The sequence below is a fragment of the Gavia stellata genome, chromosome 16, assembly GCF_030936135.1.
Source record: "Gavia stellata isolate bGavSte3 chromosome 16, bGavSte3.hap2, whole genome shotgun sequence".
In the NCBI taxonomy this organism is placed as follows: Eukaryota; Metazoa; Chordata; class Aves; order Gaviiformes; family Gaviidae; genus Gavia; species Gavia stellata.
The window spans coordinates 11,619,010-11,635,640 of NC_082609.1; the positions used below are offsets into that span (position 1 = coordinate 11,619,010).

Consider the following 16,631-nt stretch of genomic DNA (forward strand, 5'->3'; position numbering starts at 1 on the left):
GTGTGAGTGGATTTCCTCAAGTGCATTTTGACAGCTGTGAGGAAGCGGGCGGCAGCAGCAGCTGGAGACATTCCTGCCTGCGCCCCCCCCGGCCGGACCCCCGCCCGCGGCGCAGCAGAGCGCGCCCCGCCACCGCCGGGGCCTCGGGGGCTGCCGGGGGAGGCAGGAGCCGCATGGGGCCTGCGGGGTCTGATGAAACATCTGATGTGCATTGCGGCAGGGCAGGGGGGACACGCACGCCCCCTCCCCAGCGAGCGCGGCCCTTCTCATCCATCACCTGCTAGGGATTTTCCTACGGGTCGCCCCCGCCCCGCTCCAGCTACCGGACAGAAGGGAGCTGCCCGAGCGGGCGCTGGGGTTGCTCCGGGGGGGCGGGCGAGGGTGATGCTCTCCCCGCCGTGGCGGCGGGGGCAGGGGGCGTCAAGTAAGGCAGCGCCCGGCCCTGCGCACCCGGCCGGGTCCGCGCTCAGGTACCACGTCGTCGTCCCCCAGCCCCCCCCCCCCCCAGGTGATGGATTTGGCCCAAATCCCCTCGGAACCCGCAGGGTACAAAATCCCAGGGAGAAGAAAAGGGGGGAGGGAGCGGAGGATTTCCAAGAAAGTCAGTGCAATAGCCGCTTCGGAGAGCGGTTTGGGTTTTGGTTTTTTTTTTCTTTTTCATCAAGTCTTGCCATCAGGCGTCAGTGCCGCAGGACGGCCGGCGCGGACAGCCGGCTCCGGGCGCGGACACCCCCGCTGCTCCCCGCGCTGCCCCGCGCAAGGGCAGCGGCGGCGCCTGGAGCGGCCCGAGGTTTGCCTTCCCGGCCCCGCGGTGCGGGGGGACCAGCCGCTGCCTGCTGGCTGCCTCCCTCCCTCCCTCCCTCCCACCCAAGCAGCGCGCTTACCCAAATCCCGCTTTTTCACCTTTTTATTCCCTTTTTTCACCCCCCCCGCCCACACCGCCGGCGGCAGGCACCCTCGCACCCCCCTCCCCGCCGCCGGGGTGCAGTCCCTGCCCGCTGCCCCCCGCATGCCCATCCCCCGCGGCGCGGCGCGGGGGGGGGGCCGGGGGAGGCGGGAGGCTGCAACCTGCCGGCGGGGCAGGGCCGGCCCCCGGCGGGCGGTCGGAGCGGGGCGGCGGCTGCCATTGGCCGCGGCGCGGAGCGACACCTGCTCGGCTCCCTCATGCGAGTGACACCGGGGCTCGGCGGGGATATTTGAGGCACCCTTCGGCGCCGCCGCCGCCACTCCGCGCTCGCCGCCGCGCCGGGCACATGCGGTTCGCGGGGCCGCGGCGAGGAGCGCGCTGGGCCCGGGTGCGGCACCCCGCGGGGGAGGACGCGGCGGCGGCGGGGGGAAGGCGCGACCATGTGCGCGGAGCTCCGCGGCAAGCTGCTGGCCCTGGCCCTGCTGCTCGCCAGCGCCCGGGCGGCGGCGGGCACTGAGGCCACCCACCCGCCGGAGGGGCCGCAGGACAGGACCCCGCAGCAGAAGGGGCGCCTGTCCCTGCAGAACACAGGTACGGCGGAGGGGGGGCCGCGAAGGCGGGGGGGGGTGTGGGGTGTGTGCATGTCCCTCGCCGCTTCTGGAGCGCCGGGGAAATAGCCGCGTTGAGTTATGACAGGCGTTTTATTTCGGTGTCCGACTGTCAGGCGTAAATCATCAGAGGAAATAAGAGCTCGCTCCTAATTACCTTTAAAGCCCGGCTTTGCCACGCACGTGTTGCCCTTGCAACAGCCGCGGAGCACTCCGGGCGAAGCGCCTCTGCAGCCGCGCCGGGCACGAAGTCGGCGCGGAGCGGGGCCGGGGGCGGCGGGGAGCCCAGCGGGGCCCGCCCCGGCCCGGGGGATGCTGCCTGCCGCGGGGATGCTGGGCTGGAGCTGGGGAGGAGAAAGTTTCTCGGCGCAGCGTTTGAAACCGGGTCGAGGGAGGGGGGGGACGACGACGGCGGGCGGGAGGGAAAGGGAAGCGGCTGGAAATGACTGGCGCTTTGCCCCCTCCGTAGGGAGCCGTGCAATGATGCAACGGACCGGGGGTTTCTCTCCTCCTCTCCCGCCCCCTGCGCTCCCTCCCCCGGGTATTATCTGCCTAGAAAGAGAGCTGAGGCGTGCACTTTGCTGGATCGCTTCCCAGCCGTGCAAAGAGAGAGCGCGGGATCCAGACGCTTCCCTTTCCCCCTCCCCCCCCCCCTTTCTCCTTTTTTCCCTTTTTTTTTTTTTTAACACTCTCAGTGCTGCGGGACGTGTTTAAACACACACGAGCAGGAATGCACGAATGCCCATTAGGGACTGCCACATGTGAATCACGGCACTGTGCAGTTCTCAGCACGCTGGAGCCAGGACATGTGATCCGGCGAAGGCTTTGCATCCGGATGCCAACACAAGCACTACAGCTGAGCTCCCGGCCCCAAAAAAGCCCAGCTCCGCGTTCGGCAGGGCTCCACAAAGAGCCCCGTTACCCCCCCCCCCCCACTCCGCCCCCCCGGTGCGTGTGTGTTTGCGCAGCTTTTCACGTGTGGCTGAGAGAATCCCGGGAGCCGACCCCGGGGCTCCTGTGTCCCACCCCCAGATGCACTTCGGGGCAGGTAGAGGGGGGGGGGAAGGCAGCGGCAGTGATTTGGTTTTGAGCTGGGGGGGGGGGGGGGGTTCACGTGAGCTCCGTCAGGCTCCGCGTTTACATCCGCGGCTCCTCTCTCTGCCTCGCAGCGGGTTGAAATCTGACCGAAAGTTGCTGTGAAGACTTGCAAATGGACCGCATGGCAAAGGGGGAGGCTGGGGATGTCTGAAACACGCTGCGGTTCGGAGGGGGATTAGGCTGGCTCCCAAGGGCGAGCTTTAATTAAAGGTACCACTAGGGCAGAGAGTACAGGAATTCTTAGCATCCTCAGTTCTGGTCTAAAAGCTGCCCCTGTTTAACTTTATCCCCAGGCTTTTTCAGCAACCACCTTCCCTCTGGCAGTACTACTACATCCATTTTTTTTTTTAAAGGACCAGAAGCTGTCTTGTTACAAATTAGATTTTTGGGGTTTTTTTGGTAAGTGAGTATTAGACAGCATTTTTTTTTTACAGTATTACATAACATCTGAAAGGGCAGAATAAGTACTATGTAACAGCTACCTCCAGCAGATCTATTTTGTGTACTGCATATATAAATATATTTATTTTCAACTGATTTCTGCATAGGCAAGGACATGCTTGCAGCTTTATGCAACACTCAGTGCGAAGGACTTTATCAGTGGGAGTTTTGCCGTTGAGTTTGTAGACATCACGACAGGGGAAGCCTAGTGATCTGTAAAAAACGTTGTGCTAAATAGCCAGAAACTAGCTCAAAGTACCAGAAATGAGAAATTTTAGCTGGCTGGGTCCTGGGCTTCTTGGTTTGGTACTTGAATTTGATGGGGGACTTTTGTACAAAAGTCAGACGGCAAAAATCATGCCCATCCTTTGCTCCTGAGGAATGCAAAAGCATTATACAGTTCTCAAGTGAAATAGCTTGACGTAAGCGTAGTGGATTTGGCATTTACTTCTTGGATATCACTTTCATAACATAATACACCCAAGTTTTGGCCTAATTTCTGCAAAAAGTGGGCATGCTGTGGGTACAATAACTGTTGTCACATGTGTTTTTTCTTCTGAACTGATGATGTTAGCAAAATAACTCTTTCCCTCCCCACCCTACCCACCACCAGCTTCCCTGAACAGTTCTTCAAATTAACTGTAATCAATGCTCATTTTAGCTGAAATCCAGCACTGCCTGGTTAACGCTGGCGATGTGGGATGTGGAGTGTTTGAATGCTTTGAAAACAATTCTTGCGAGATCCGAGGCTTACATGAGATCTGCATGACATTCCTGCACAACGCTGGAAAATTTGATGCCCAGGTAACACAGTGAAATGTCCTACGTATCTGCTTGCTTCCAATGCACATGTGGCATGTATTTTAGTTCTTTAACACATCTTTGGGAAAAAAGTTACCGTTGCAGAGCAAATCCGCTTTTGCACGTGACCAGCTTCAATAAGAGTTTTTCTGTTGAAGGGCCCAGAATCAAGACCCAACAACAGTAACAGAGCAGCAGTGTGCAACCTGTCCCAGGAGACAGGCTGTCTCTAGCTACAGCTCCCTGTGATCAATTCCTCCTCCTGTACCCAGGATAACTAAATCGGAACACTATTGTAGCTGAACGTGGTTTTCAGAAACACTAAGCAGCTTAAGCGTCTCCACCATGTTTGCTCAAAGCTGATTCTCAATGCAACTTGGGCGCCCAGTTCATTGGGATGTATCAAAGTATTTCCCAACGTGCAGTTGTTAAAGTGGGTTCTCAAGAGTAGTGCACAGGCAGTGCAGGCAACCTCCTAAAGCTGCTGTATTCAAATAAGTCTTTGGTTCAAGCACTGACGTTAAAATACATTGCTTACATGGTATGCGGTATTAAGTTTGTCTCCTTCATTTTCTCCCCAGACCATTTATGCATCACTGAGACATCCTGTTATTATGTCTTGTAAACCTACTCTCCCATTCCAGTGTGGAGGGAAGAGAACATTACGACGGGCCAGCGGCATTTGGCTTGACCATGCAGTTTACAGTATAACTTGACTAAAAGCACCAGCCTCATGGCACTGTTAAAAGCATGGTATAAAGTAGAGCTGTCTTCAGGATTCAGCCTGTTCCATGAGGGATGGAGGGACCACCCAGTAGGAGACACTTCTGAAGTGCTGGAATTTTAGTCACTAATTCTCAAGGATGTACAAAGGGTCTGGCTAGCCATTAAAATGGGAATTGTTTCTTCTGTGGGTATCTGAAAACCTTCAACTTAATTTCCAAGTGGCTTCCAGAAAACGCTCATTTATGTTTGCACAATATTCCGTCAGTGAACAAAGTTGACCAAAGAAGTAAGCCCTGTCCGGAGGGGAGGGAAACGTGCCTGCGAAGGCTGAGCGTAGCCATTGATGCCTGTTCCCCAGGATCCCCAGATATTGCTAATCAAATACAGCCCATTTCACATCCAGGCTGTCTCCGTTGCAGTGCAGAAGTATTAAACCCCTGGAGCTTTATTTAATACAGAGGTGACTTTAGCCTCTGCTATGACAATGACATGGCTTTTCGTGGCTCATCTCTGTATTATCTACAGTTATTTCAGGCTGCATTAAATGACAAGACTAACATTGGCCATTTTCTGTTCTCTGCTTTCTGGTCTCCTTCCCTCTCTCTGAAACCTGAGAATTGATGTCAGGGTTGGTTTGCATAAGAATTTTCTTTTTTATCCTTATTTGCCTAATATGCTGCGCATGCTTGTTAGTGAAGGGAAGGGCAAGTAAGTGCCTTTGGTATAGGGAATAGAAGGGGATGATGACTGAAGCAGTTCTTTGATCAGCAAGAAACATTTCTGGCTTGAAACAATCTGGGGACAAAATCTGCTTGCGGATCTGGGTGAATCTTAGTTAATGTCAGTGGAGCTGTGCCAGTGTACTCTTTGGATAAAGGTTAACAAGAATTTGGTCTTCCTGAAGCACTTGTGTAAAATAATCTGAAGCTAATGAAGAGATGGAGGCAGTGCAGGAGGCTTCCACACACCTATTGCTCAGCCAAGTAAAGGGAGTCTGAGCAGAGCTGTCAGACTGCGACACATGCACTGTGTATGGCAGCTATGGTATTCAGATAGCAAAGAGAAAAGGAAGGGATGGTTTAGATGCCCACTAAGCGATTGAATGAAGGAATCACTAACAGTGGTTAAAGAGAAGCTGCTAAAGCAGCTTTCCTGCAACTCAATTTTTTTTTTCTTGATTTGATTGTTTTAATCTCATTTAGAATTTCTTGCAGCAAACAGACATCAAGACACTATAGGATTATATTAGTGCTGATTTGAGCCCCCCCTGAGGAAGTGGTAGCAGAGAAAATACTGACAGATGGGGAATGGGGCAGGTGCATATAGGCAGTGCATGCATGACTGTAAGTTTGCAAACTAATTTTAAAATTTAAAGAAACCTAATTTATAGTACTGAATGGGTATCTGCTCGTGGTCCTGGGGACCTCAGCCACGGCAGGATACCCTCTCCTTTGTGTGAACCTGCTGTGCTGACACCCCAGAAGCGAACAAAGTCAGTAACTCAAGCACTGGGTTATTTCAAGGTGCTTACTTTTGCCCTTTCCCGTGTTCGGCATTCAGCTGTTGGGGTAGAAGAAACCTGGAAATACCAGTGAGGAAGCGCTGTGTGTTCAGCCCCACTGGAAAAGAAGGGCCAGGTAACTTGCCGTGACCTTTAAGGGCAGAGAAACAAAGAGAAGAGGGGGAAGAGCCATTAAGTGGTACCCTTAGCAATCTAATAACCCTTCACGTTGTCCTACAGAGGAGCAGCTAGCTGGGCATAAATCAGCTGCTGTGCTTAATGGACAAAAATACAGACCTACTCCATTTCTTTTCTTCTCAGGGAAAATCCTTCATTAAAGACGCTCTGAAGTGTAAGGCTCATGCCTTGAGGCATAAATTCAGCTGCATCAGCCGTAAGTGCCCTGCCATTAAAGAGATGGTGTTCCAGTTACAGCGGGAGTGCTACCTGAAGCATGACCTCTGCTCCGCTGCCAAGGAGAACGTCCAGGTCATTGTGGAGATGATTCACTTCAAAGACCTGCTGCAGCATGAGTAAGTGCCTCCGTGCTAGTGCAGTCAGAGGCGTGGGAGCTCCTTCCAGGAGCACGATGGTGCCAATGGGCTGTGCATCTGCCCAAGAGCTGTTTCACCTCCTTCTGGCCTTAAGCACATCTTGTTTTCCCATGTTCCAGAGCAAGGTAATGCTTTCTTTGCAGGGGCCCTTGAAGACTAGTTTGTTTACGAAGGGCTAGATGTGACCGTGGAAGGGAATGAAATACGCTGAAGTTGGATCTGGCTGTCTCTTTGGTCCTTTGGCAAATGCAGTGTTAGTGTCTGCTGTTTCCAGAGGCATCTCACAATGTCTCGTGCTTTCTGAGCTTAAAGGCACCGTTCCTGACCCCAGTACCTTGTTAAAGATGACAGCTGGAGGAGAAGGGAGAAGAAGGTCTTGGCAAAGTTGCCAGTAAGATGATAATTTCTTCTTTAAATACATACTTTCAAATGTCTTGTAGTTAATTGTCCCTGAAAGAGCTGCAGTCCCCCAGGTAATCTCCCATTCATCTTATTCCTTATTAATCTCAGATGCTTTTTAATAAAACATGGAGGTGTACAAAATGAAGGCACAAGTCAGATTTTGAGGAGTTCATCCCTCTGACTGGGAACACAGCTGCCCTCCGAGGAATGGCATGCATGAATCCTATTTGGAATTGATCAAAGCTGCTACATGACAGCAACAAACCAGGCACAAGCTGTTTGTACCAACTCTTTGTGCACAGATGCAAAAATTGGAGCCTGTTTTTCTTGCAGGTGAACATCTCGCTCCCAAACCAGAAGGCTGAGCTACTGCCTGGCAGCAGGCTTACCTTAGAGCATCTTCCTACCATGCCTCTATGCCGCCTTATCCCTAGTGGGTATTAGCACAGAAACCCCAAATCCCAGCAATCGTGAACAATACTTTTTTTTTCTGAGAATCATTTCTTCCAGACTTTTAGCCTTGCATTTTCATTGGTCTCCAAAGGAGCTGTGCCCCGATTCCCTTACTTTCTACTGAAAACCACCCCCCTAATACTTAAGCTGCAGTTGCAGAGACGCTTTGATGCCAGTTTACTCTCAAATGCAGAATCGTTTGCTGTGGTTTGTGCGAGCCGAGCATGGTGGTCTGAAAGCACAGAAAGGGCTTTGGGGACATTCCTGAGGCTGGGATCAAAGGCATGGCTGGTGGCAGATCTTGGCCTTGCCAGGGCTGCTGGCTGTGCCCAGGGTGAAGGGCAGCATCCCGCTGCCTGGGGGAAGCAGGGCTCCGTCCTGCGCAGCGGCACCTCTCCGTGGGCACTGCTCAAGCTGTGTTAGTAGGCTATAAATTGGGTACTTGGTACCAGTTAACCCCCCCATCACTTGGAGATGAGAAGAACTATGAAAGTCAAAGGCCTGTCCAAAGAGACGCAAGTTATCCTTGTTTTACAAACAGGCTAAAGCAGGAATGCTGAAAAGCAGCTGCTTATTTCTGGGGAGCTTAACTGGGGGATTCTCGGTTTGAAAAGAGACGGATCATTCAGCTGAACACCTATAATTTGCACAATCTCATTTAGAGCTTCTTACACTTCCTTTTCAGCATCTCACAGAGTCGGAGCTTAGCTTGCCTGTGTGGGACTCCCCAAATAGAAGCCAGCCAGCCTCCTCCCCTCCCCTAAATTTAGAGGCCATCTCTGAAGCTTTTGAACTAAGGAACTTGTTCAAGATCAATAGGCAAGTGTGGCAGAGCTGGAAATAAAATCACATCTGCTGACTTGCAGCCTTGTGCTCGGTTCAGGTACTATGGTCAGGCCAGCTGAAATGCAGAAAGTAAAACAGTGAAGGAGAAATGGGCCAGTATTAATCCGCAGGGCTCTGGCTGACTCTGAATACCTGAAATATTTGGCAGCTGAGCCACTTTTTAGTCATACCAGTGACCTTTTTCTTACAAAGATTTTTGTAAAGGTTATGCCCAATTTCAACAACTGATTTCTCTCTTTATTTTTTTTCTCCTTCTGCTGGATCACTTTGTATGCGATGTGCTCAGTTCTCTCATCTTCTGTTTTATGTTTAAAACAGAAACTAAGAGCAGAGAAGCAAGTGGCAGCTCTCAGACTTGTTCTCTGACTATTTTATTCTGACTGTTTTCTCCCGATGAGTGTTGAGGAACGCGGTCGGGGTGGTGAAGTCTCCTCCTGAGTCAGCTGCAGTGGGGTGGGGGTCAGGCCGATTTGCTATGGTGGAAGTGGTGACAGGCCCTGGCAGATCGGTCACTGCTGCATTCCAAGTAACTTTTTTTTAAATGGCAGAAACAATCCAAACATGGGAAATATTTTGAGATAGGGGAATAGGTGGCTCTCCAGGATTAGTCATTCAAAATGAGTTTAAGCAGTTGGGCAAAGTAATATCAGGGTAGTGTCAGACACTGATCATAATCTGTTGGTTTTCCTTGTCTCTTCTGACTTAGTTCATGGGAAGAGATTGAGACTTGTCCACAGCCACCAGAGCTGGTGGATGGCGTGCCCAGAAGGCGCACCCCCACCACCCCATCCAGCCACAACTGCTGACCCCAGGCAGTTCTCCACTTGCACTGTGGATGGTTCCTACCGTGGAAGACTTCTAAGCACACCCTTCTGGGCCTGCTAGCAGCTGAGCAGTTGTGTCAATAGACAACATCAATATTGACCCACAAAACTTGTGACCGCAACTATTTTAAAATCGCTGCACTCGGTGACCCGTGGCTGAGGAAGCCAAAGTGCCTGTGCTTGGGCTGCGTTGTGCTGCGGGGACACAGAGGGATGGGTGGGAAGCAGAAATGGTATTTGGCCATGGCATGTTTGGAGTCCTTGTGTGGCTGGGAAAAGGTGTATACTGAAAGCTGTACTCAACTGTGTAAGGAAATGAAGGAAAAATAACTTGGTGTGGGAAGAAACAGTGCCACCAAAGTGGATTTCCATGTGTCTGAGCTCTGTGCAGTCGGATCCTGAGTCCAGGTAGAATCTTGCTTGCGGTGGAACAACACCTGGTGCTTCAGCAAAAGCTAAAGATGATGAGAGAGGCCCGAGACCCTCTAGCTGAGTAGCTGTTGCTCCTCACAGAGGTGAGGAAATGCCTCCCTCTTGCAGGTCTGTGTATGCTCTGTGTATCACCTGGAGCTAGCAACCTGTTTGATGAAGTTGATGGCTCTGGACACGAGCAGGTTTCCTGTGTCCTGTATGCCGACTAATAAAGGTGAAGGGGCATGGAAAGAGATGGAGGCAAAAGGTGTGAGATAGCAGTTCTTCCATTTGCCAGCCCCATTTGCCAAGCGTGTAGACCTCACATGTTCCTCTGGTGGGCATTACAGTTCTCCCAGAGCGTCTCCGGTGGGGGAGCAATCCAGGCAGATCCAGCACTTGAGTGAAGCTTCGTTTGACAGGATGCCATCGTGTGCATTTCTTACAGCGATACGGCCGATTAAATGTAATATATTGCATAATAAACATATGGTGCAGAATTGCTCCACAAGGCTGCCGAGTCAGTGGGTAGCAGGGGGCTAACTACCGAACTGTGCTGGGCGCAAGGCAGGGTAAGGCAGAGAGGCCGTTACACTTGTTTACTGATAGATAACCATTATGTATTTTTTTGACTCTCCTCTCACTGTTTCCTTTACCTCTAGGCCGTATGTTGACCTAGTGAATATCCTGCTCACTTGTGGTGAGGAGGTGAAAAAGGCAATAACAAGAAGTGTCCAGGCCCAGTGCGAACAGAACTGGGGAAGTCTCTGCTCCATCCTGAGCTTCTGCACCTCAGCTGTGCACGGTGACACCATCCTGGGTCCCGAGAAGAAGCCGAGTGAAGCCAGCAAAGCTGCTGCTGGCCGCGGGGACGTGCTAGCCCACTCCGACTCAGACCACAGGGAGAGTTCACGAGCGTCTAAGGGAGAGAGAGGTACTAAGGGCCACTTGAATGCCCACGCCCGGGTGAAAGCTGGGGGCCACGGTCCCAAAGGGGCACATGGGATCATGGACCGGGCAGATGAACTGTCCGACTTCTCTGACATCCGGAGGTGAAAAAAGGCACCAACTCCCCATTCCCCCCATCCTCCCCCTCCACCGGAAACCTCCTCCGTTGAGTCCCATCTTCCTGTCTATGGACATTCCAAAGCATTTCCCATTCAGAGGTCAAGCACAGGGCATTGCAAGATATATATGGACCTCAGCAACAGTGTATATAGTAGCAAAGGGAGAGCAGTGGCAATGGGTTATCGATCCAGCAAACTCGACACTTGAGCAGCCACCAAAGGTGGCAAAACGTCTCCGACTAAATTCTTTTCCCCTTTTTTATGAATCGGACATCAGCTGAAATTTAGGATCTTGTTTGGGGGTTGTTGGGTTGTTTTAGGGGTTTGGTTTTTTCTTGGTCCCCTTGGCTGGGGAGAAAGTTCCAAGAGGGCTCTGCCAGATTGCATGTGGCTGCTTGTGGCTTAGCACCTCCGAAGGTTTAGGGTGCAGCCTTACAGCAGATGGCTGAGTTCCAGGGGGATTTGGTTTCTGCCTGTGGCTGAGAAAGCAGGAGCTCAAGGCTCTCTATGTGACACTCTCTAATGAAATAGCTACCCTGTCTCTCGCACAGGAACCGTGCGGTCTGGAGCTCCACCACTTTCTCTTAACTAACTTCTGAGCCATTGTTCCCATCTGGGTGATGCTGCCCTAGTTTAAGTGCCCCCTGTTTGTTTTAACCACTGCATAACTTGACATTTGTTAATCCAGTCACTTCAGCATAACAAAGGCAAGTAGTCAGCTTCCAGACAAGGCAGTGTGACTGTTAAAGACTTGCACAGTATGGAGGACCCCCAAGAGTATGCTCGTGGACCTCTAAAAAGCCTGTGCATGTTCTCTGCTTACACCATTCGGTGATACAGGTCCTCCACCCTTGTGGACAGCCCAAGCTTAAAAGGATGGGCGTAGGCTCAGACAGCAAAGGACCCCATATACTCAGTTCTTCTGCAGGGCTGTGGTGAAGGCCCACCAGAAATCTCTCTCTCCTTAGCAGTAGCATGGTGTGGCTTGCTGGGATGTGGAGCCCTACTCTAACCTGCCTATCAGCTGTGGTTTATCCAAATACCAAAGATAAGGAGAGGGGGTTGACTTGGGTTTTTTTTAATTGTCATGCAGATAATGACCACCAATCTCTGCAGAATGAGTTACTAAAGATGAAGAGTGTCAAGAGCTTATTGTCTCTAAGCAGTTTCAAGTGTGAATGAGGTGTTTGGACACATCTCTCCTACCCCCTATGCAATTGTAATTCTCAGGTTGCAGATCTGCAATCCTATATCCCCAGATATTGTACTGGAAAGGGACGTTACAGCATCCATGGGGACAGAAGGGTGAGCTCTTCAGCTTCCTCTAGAGAAAAAGAGTTTTCTTAGAAAGTGGGAATCACACCAGGGATTTGAGCCTTCTCATTTAGAAAGTTTGGGAGGAAAGCTGTGGGGGCAGGAAGGCAGTTCAGTAGAGACAGAACGTACCCAGTGAACTAACGTACGTCTTGTCGCATAGTGGGAAGGAGCTGTATAAACAGTAGAGGGTGTTGGAATTTGGCTACAATTTCCAACTCAGATTTTAGTTACTGCTAAGTGAACACAGCTCCTAATAGCTATATTCAGGGTTTAATGCATGTATCCACCCGCAGAAGTTATAGGCATTGCTTTTAATAGAAGCCACGTAGGAAGCAAGAGAGGACCGTTAAGTTGAAAAGGTGTGTCTCTATGTGATCACCAGGTCTTTTATCTAAAGACATCACCTTGATCCTGCCTGATTTTAGCTAAGTTCTGTGACAAAATTTTCATTTGACTTAACTGGGATGAGGTGGGATCGGGCCAGGTACTGTAGCAGCAAAGACCATGCTGACCTGAGGAGCAGAGCTCCTGGCAGTGAGAGTTGGGTTGTAGAACAACTCTCCCGCAGATGGGGCACCCAGGCTGTCCCATGGGGGAACTTGCCAAGGTTGGTTCAGGCCTGCCAGTGATGGCCAACAACTCTGCTCCAAAAAACTAAGTGGCTGTTGGTGGTACCGTAAGAAGGTTTCTAGCGTGCCTCCATGGGCTTCCCATGAGCGTCCTCTCCCCCTTGGTGGCGAATAGCCACCATGAAGAACAAGCTCAAACCAAAAAGACAATCCAAGCATTTTAGAAAAAAAAAAAAAAAAAAACGAAAAAAAAACCACCACAAAACAGAAACAACTCACTACCAACGTAATCTTCTTGCATTGAACTAAAATAAGATCCCTCTCTCATTAGAGGTCTGATTCATCAGTGGGAACCAAACATATAGATCTACATCCTTGAATGTCTCAGTCAACGTATCACCTCAGCATGCATACAGTTTTATTTGTATTCATTCGTTCTGTGGGGAAAAGCGTATATTCCCCTTGTTTAGTCAATGAAAATGGGGGGGGGGGGGGGGAAGGGCAAGCTGTGGGTGGGAGGGATTTTTGTATAAGGCATAACTTTTTTTCCTCTGTGTGTGAAGATTTTATGTGTTCATCTACTGATTCCACGTATGCTATTGTAAATATTTAACATTTCTATTTATTATAGTGTCTCCATTTAAATAAGAACACTGCTGGCTATGATAATTTAAACATACGTCATGACCTGTGTTGTATATATTCATGCCACTAGTATGGGTTTTTTTATGTTTAAAGCTGCGTAAATATAGTTTTATACAGTTCCATAATGTTATTGACAGCATAAATCATTTATTTATTGTTAAACCTTCTTTCATATCTAACAAATAGGGTGCATTTTACCTGAGATTATTTTATTGTGACATCTACATAGCCTTAATTCTTTACAAAAAAGAAAAAAAAGTCCATTTAGATACTGTATGATGCTTTAATTAACATTCCTTGTGAACTTGCTGTTCATGGAGGAGGTTTAGCTTAAAAGCCAAGGTATGAATGTTTCCTTTACGCTTTGCATCTAGAATGAGCCTTGTTCTGGAATGAAAATACTGGGAGAAGCAAAATGCCTACTGGAAAAAGATAGCAGTAAACCCTGGAAAATGCTGTCCTAACTTAAAGTGCTGAACTAAAAGGAAAACAAAATAAAAGAAAAAAAAAAAAAAGACAAACTATCCTTAATTCCAAATCTCTGGGAGAAAAACATACTAGGTTTTATCTCATGTAGAATTTGCAGCCAAATAGCTTGTAAAAAAAGAAAATGCATATGGCTTTAGACAAAGCTCTGTACCTTTCACACTATTATTTTCCTTAAACACTAATAAATGTTTTGAATAAGCCTGTGGCCGGGTTTTGTTTAGCTGGAATTTCAGCCGCTGCGGTAAGGGGTAAGACAAGCCCTCTGAAGCTGGGCCAGCAGCTGCAGCCGAGGGGGGCAGAGGTGATCTCTCTGCTCGTCCCCGCGGAGCCTGTGCCAGCCGGGCTGTGGCAGAGGTGCCCTGGCCGGGGCAGGATGCGGGGATGGAGCCAGCCCTTCCTCTCTGTATACCGGGAGAGCCGGTGCAGGGGCAGGGACCTTTTCACCGTCGTGTCGTTCCCCTGGGGGAGGGAGACCTCGCTGGCTGCTCAGCTGGGAGCTGGCAGCTTGGTTTGAGGGCAGAAAGGGAGACACAGAACAAACTAGAGGATGAAAAACACAGGGAACAGAAGCTCCTGTCATTCCCAGGCTCAGACAAAGCCTCTGTGCGTTTTGGGACGGTTTTTCCTTAGGAGGATCTGGGGATTGGGTTCACTGCAGTGTGTCAGAGCCACCCCATCTGCTTTAAATTAGTCTGTATTCAGGTTACGAAGGGAGTAGCGGGATGCAGGTGCTATGGGTTTCCTCTTTGTACTGCCCTGATGATCTTGGTTTACAAAATCCCCTTGGGAGGTGGCAGTGGCACCACGCTGTGCTCAGCCGGGTTGGCTATAGGCACAACTCAGCATCCCATAAGGGCTGGGAAGGGGATCTTGGCTGACCACAGCACCCGCCTGTGGGTGACTTGTCAGCAGCCCCCAGCATGAGGCCAAAGCCCTAGCACTGGATTTCAGCCAGACCCGTTAACAAATAAAACAGTAACGCTTTCTGAAAGCTGTAATAGCTGATAAGGTTTGTCCCGCGTGTCTAAAAAACCCCAGTTAGCTCATGTAATAACAAGACTTACCCCTTCAAGATTTTACCTTAAAAAGAGAGGACATCCATTTGGCTCTCTACTGTCAGCTATTAATAATCTATCAATAAGTACCAGCCAGTGGCTCTGTACAGGGATGTAACAAGCACGTACAGTAGCTGTAATTCTCTCTCAGATCGCTCCATCACCATCCCAGCAATGATCAGATACGCAAATCTTAAATGCTTACTGGAGTTGCAGCAAAGGAGAAAAGCAAAATCCTAAGATTTACAAAAAGCAAGCTGCAGAAACAGCACTTTGTGTTGTCTCCAAAGTCATTTTCATACAGTGTCGGAGTGTAGGCAGCAAGGGGATGGGGAAATTATGAGAAAGCACCTCAGAACATAAAGCACAGGGTTTTTTTTAAGGCTGCTTGCATGAAAAAGCACATTTTTAACACTCCTTCTGTGGGGTTTAAAAATAACTAATCCAGTTGAAGCCTTTGGATGAGATGGGCTTTCACAAGCCTAAAGTGATTTGCAGCAATCTAGGACCTGTAGCATTTCTTTGCCTTTAGGTGCAACAGCTCTTTATAATCCTGCCATGGACTGTCGTCAAACACCATCGGGAATGTGCATCTTGCCAGCAGCGATGTGGCACAGTTTGGTGGGATGTCATCTCAGACCAACCTGCAGTCAGGCTACAGCCAAGGAATAGCTTGTGCTGGTGTTGGACCACGCATTGGCATTAAAGATCCCACTGCATTTTTTTGCAGGAGCTGGTCCACACCGTGGCTGTGATGTAGCTAAGGTAACTGCCTTCTGCCCTCTACCATCCTCCTTGCAATTTCGACTAGAAAAGTTATTTTTCATCTCCTGATGCGTAAAGTGGTGAGACTGCATTCTGTTACAAAAAGTGGCTAGACATTAGTGATGGAGAAGTGACCCTTACCTTCCCTTAGGGCATCACATCTCACAAAATAGCGCAGTAAGTAACAGAGTGCTGACAGGGAGAAGCACAGAGAGAAAAAGCAGCCCTAAAACAGACTGCAGAGCAGGGATTCTGCATTGCACAACCCCAAGAAGCATATAACTTAAAATACGTTTAATACCAGCATACAACTCTGCTTCAAGACTGGAGTGATCTTAGTTCAATTTGGTCTGAGTCACTTTACAAGTGAGGTAAGGAAAACCAAATCAAGGCAATTCAAATTGCAAATGCATGTCCGTACACAGGTCTCATCCAATTGAACAAATCCCACCAAGATTCAAACATGTGGTCCCTTTGGATTTATTCTCCTAGGGGCTCCCTGTCTAGCCTCCCAAAAGAACAAAATTAATTCCAGCTATTGGCTTGCTCAGGCATACCAAAACATTTACAAATGTATATGGCAATTTACATATGTCAGCCCACGTAGCGATCTGAGTCAAACCTACTGCCAGTGCTTCTGCGTTCGTCTTTACCAGTTCCTCGGTACTGCCCTTCACTCTGCTCCCTGAGCCCACGCCTGGAGACGCCAGGAGAGCCAAGGCAGCTCCAGAGCACCTCTGCTGCGTCACGCCCGAGGAATTCATCGCAGTGATCTTCCCAGGTGAGGGAATAGTTAAAGCTTGCTGGGAAGCCTCTCAGCAGTGCATTTTTAAAGCTATTTCCTGACACCTCACCAGAAACACAAATCCCACTCAGTTTTCGCTGCTAGTTATGTTCATGTTTCTCTCCTCGCAGACTCTCGCAGGAAAGGCTTCTCTCACACCTGCTAAAGTCAGAAATTGCTGCATGCTTCCCCAGCGACAAATCCAGCAGATCTCGAGCCTTGAGCAACGCCAGGCAGCCTGCATCGCTCAGACCCATCTCGGTCACCTGCCCTGTGACCAACCAAAACTGAATCATGGAGAGGGGATGGAAGGGGGTGCAGCTGGAACTCCCCGGAGGCAGGAGCTCCACTAACGCCTCGCAAGGTCC

At 50.0% G+C, this 16,631-nt stretch overlaps 1 protein-coding gene across 1 annotated transcript; it reads left to right on the forward strand.

The window, feature by feature from the left end:
• Positions 1-1,347: 1,347 nt before the first annotated feature.
• On the forward strand, positions 1,348-11,345 carry STC2 (stanniocalcin 2). The gene is made up of 4 exons (XM_059825380.1): positions 1,348-1,498; positions 3,716-3,858; positions 6,404-6,615; positions 10,235-11,345. Exons 1-4 carry the CDS (start codon positions 1,348-1,350, stop codon positions 10,626-10,628), a joined length of 900 nt encoding a protein of 299 aa, XP_059681363.1. The 3' UTR covers positions 10,629-11,345.
• The last annotated feature ends 5,286 nt before the right edge of the window (positions 11,346-16,631 follow it).

Bases quoted from the DNA above. Each gene is read 5' to 3' on its own strand.
- STC2 (XM_059825380.1), top strand. From the start codon at position 1,348: ATGTGCGCGGAGCTCCGCGGCAAGCTGCTGGCCCTGGCCCTGCTGCTC. The intron at 1,499-3,715 runs GTACGGCGGAGG...TGCTCATTTTAG, and splicing joins CCTGTCCCTGCAGAACACAG to CTGAAATCCAGCACTGCCTG. The intron at 3,859-6,403 runs GTAACACAGTGA...TTTTCTTCTCAG, and splicing joins CTGGAAAATTTGATGCCCAG to GGAAAATCCTTCATTAAAGA.